This window comes from Aplysia californica, unplaced genomic scaffold (assembly GCF_000002075.1).
Source record: "Aplysia californica isolate F4 #8 unplaced genomic scaffold, AplCal3.0 scaffold00224, whole genome shotgun sequence".
NCBI lineage: Eukaryota > Metazoa > Mollusca > Gastropoda > Aplysiida > Aplysiidae > Aplysia > Aplysia californica.
Genome location: NW_004797494.1, coordinates 23,974 through 24,959, shown reverse-complemented (window position 1 = coordinate 24,959; position 986 = coordinate 23,974). Strand labels below are relative to the sequence as shown.

The following is a 986-nucleotide window of genomic DNA, read 5'->3' as shown; positions in this document are numbered from 1 at the left end:
CTCCTTCTTTCCTATCAAATATCTCGTCTTTATCTCTCCTCCTTCTTTTTTGTGTTTGTTACTCTCTTGTAACACCTCTAATCTTCGGCCCGTATATGACCTTATTGTGTTGCAAGTGCCGTAAAACTCTTACTGAAACTAAGAACTATTTCAAGGAGTTTCTCCAGCTGTCTTCTGGAATGCTGTGATCAGCCCAGCCCAGGTTATCCGTGGCGGTCAAGGTCATATGTCAGAGCAGCCGGCCTCTTAAATGGTCTAACTGATGTAAGTGTGCGAGTAACACATGAATGTGGGTGGTTGGCGGGTGCTCTGGTGTGGTTTGCTTCTTCTCTCCTATGCAAAATGTATCTTCCTTATCTCCCCTTTTTCTTTTTTATGTTTGAATGTTACTCTCTTGTAACACCTCTAATCTTGTGGCGCTCATATGACCTTATGCAGTTGCGAGCGCTGTAAAACCTCTACCTAAACTAACACATGAATTGTCAAAGATCCTCTATTTTTTAAAAAAAATTTCCGTTTTTCCAGAGAGTCTTCTCCACGGGTTTTTCGCCTTCTACTCCCAGTTTGATTTCTCCAGCCAAGCGATCTCCCTGATCGAAGGCTCCACGTTTGCCAAGCCGGCGGGCTCGTCGCCGGTGTACGTGGAGAACCCGCTGTGTATCGGGCTCAACATCTGCCAGAACGTCGCCGAGCACCAGCTCATGCTCTTCTCCGAGGCCATGCAGGAGGCCGCCCGGAAAGTCGACGGTTTCTCCGGGCAGGCACCCAGCGACGGCCGCTCTCGTCTTGACGTCCTGTTCAGCAGCGGCGCGAGCTCGGCCAGTCCTGTGTCTGTGTCGGTGTCCGACTTGTTTGATGACGTTGTCGCGGAGAAGGGGGGCGGGGGAGGAGAGGCGGAGGCGGCTGTTGATGGGAACGGGGAGGGGAGTGAAGGGAGGTAATGGCTTACAGGTGGGGGTGGTGGCGGGAGGTAAAGGTCTGTTAGT

At 51.2% G+C, this 986-nt stretch overlaps 1 protein-coding gene across 1 annotated transcript in view; it reads left to right on the top strand.

Annotated features, from left to right (window-relative positions):
- The window catches only part of LOC101849540 (poly(A) RNA polymerase, mitochondrial), a gene marked incomplete in the record, with an annotated part of 12,627 nt that extends 11,650 nt beyond the window's left edge, over positions 1-977 (top strand). The window contains 1 exon segment of the mRNA XM_013083310.2: positions 526-977. Within this exon segment, the coding sequence (XP_012938764.1) occupies positions 526-941 (416 nt within the window).
- Between the last annotated feature and the right edge of the window lie 9 nt (positions 978-986).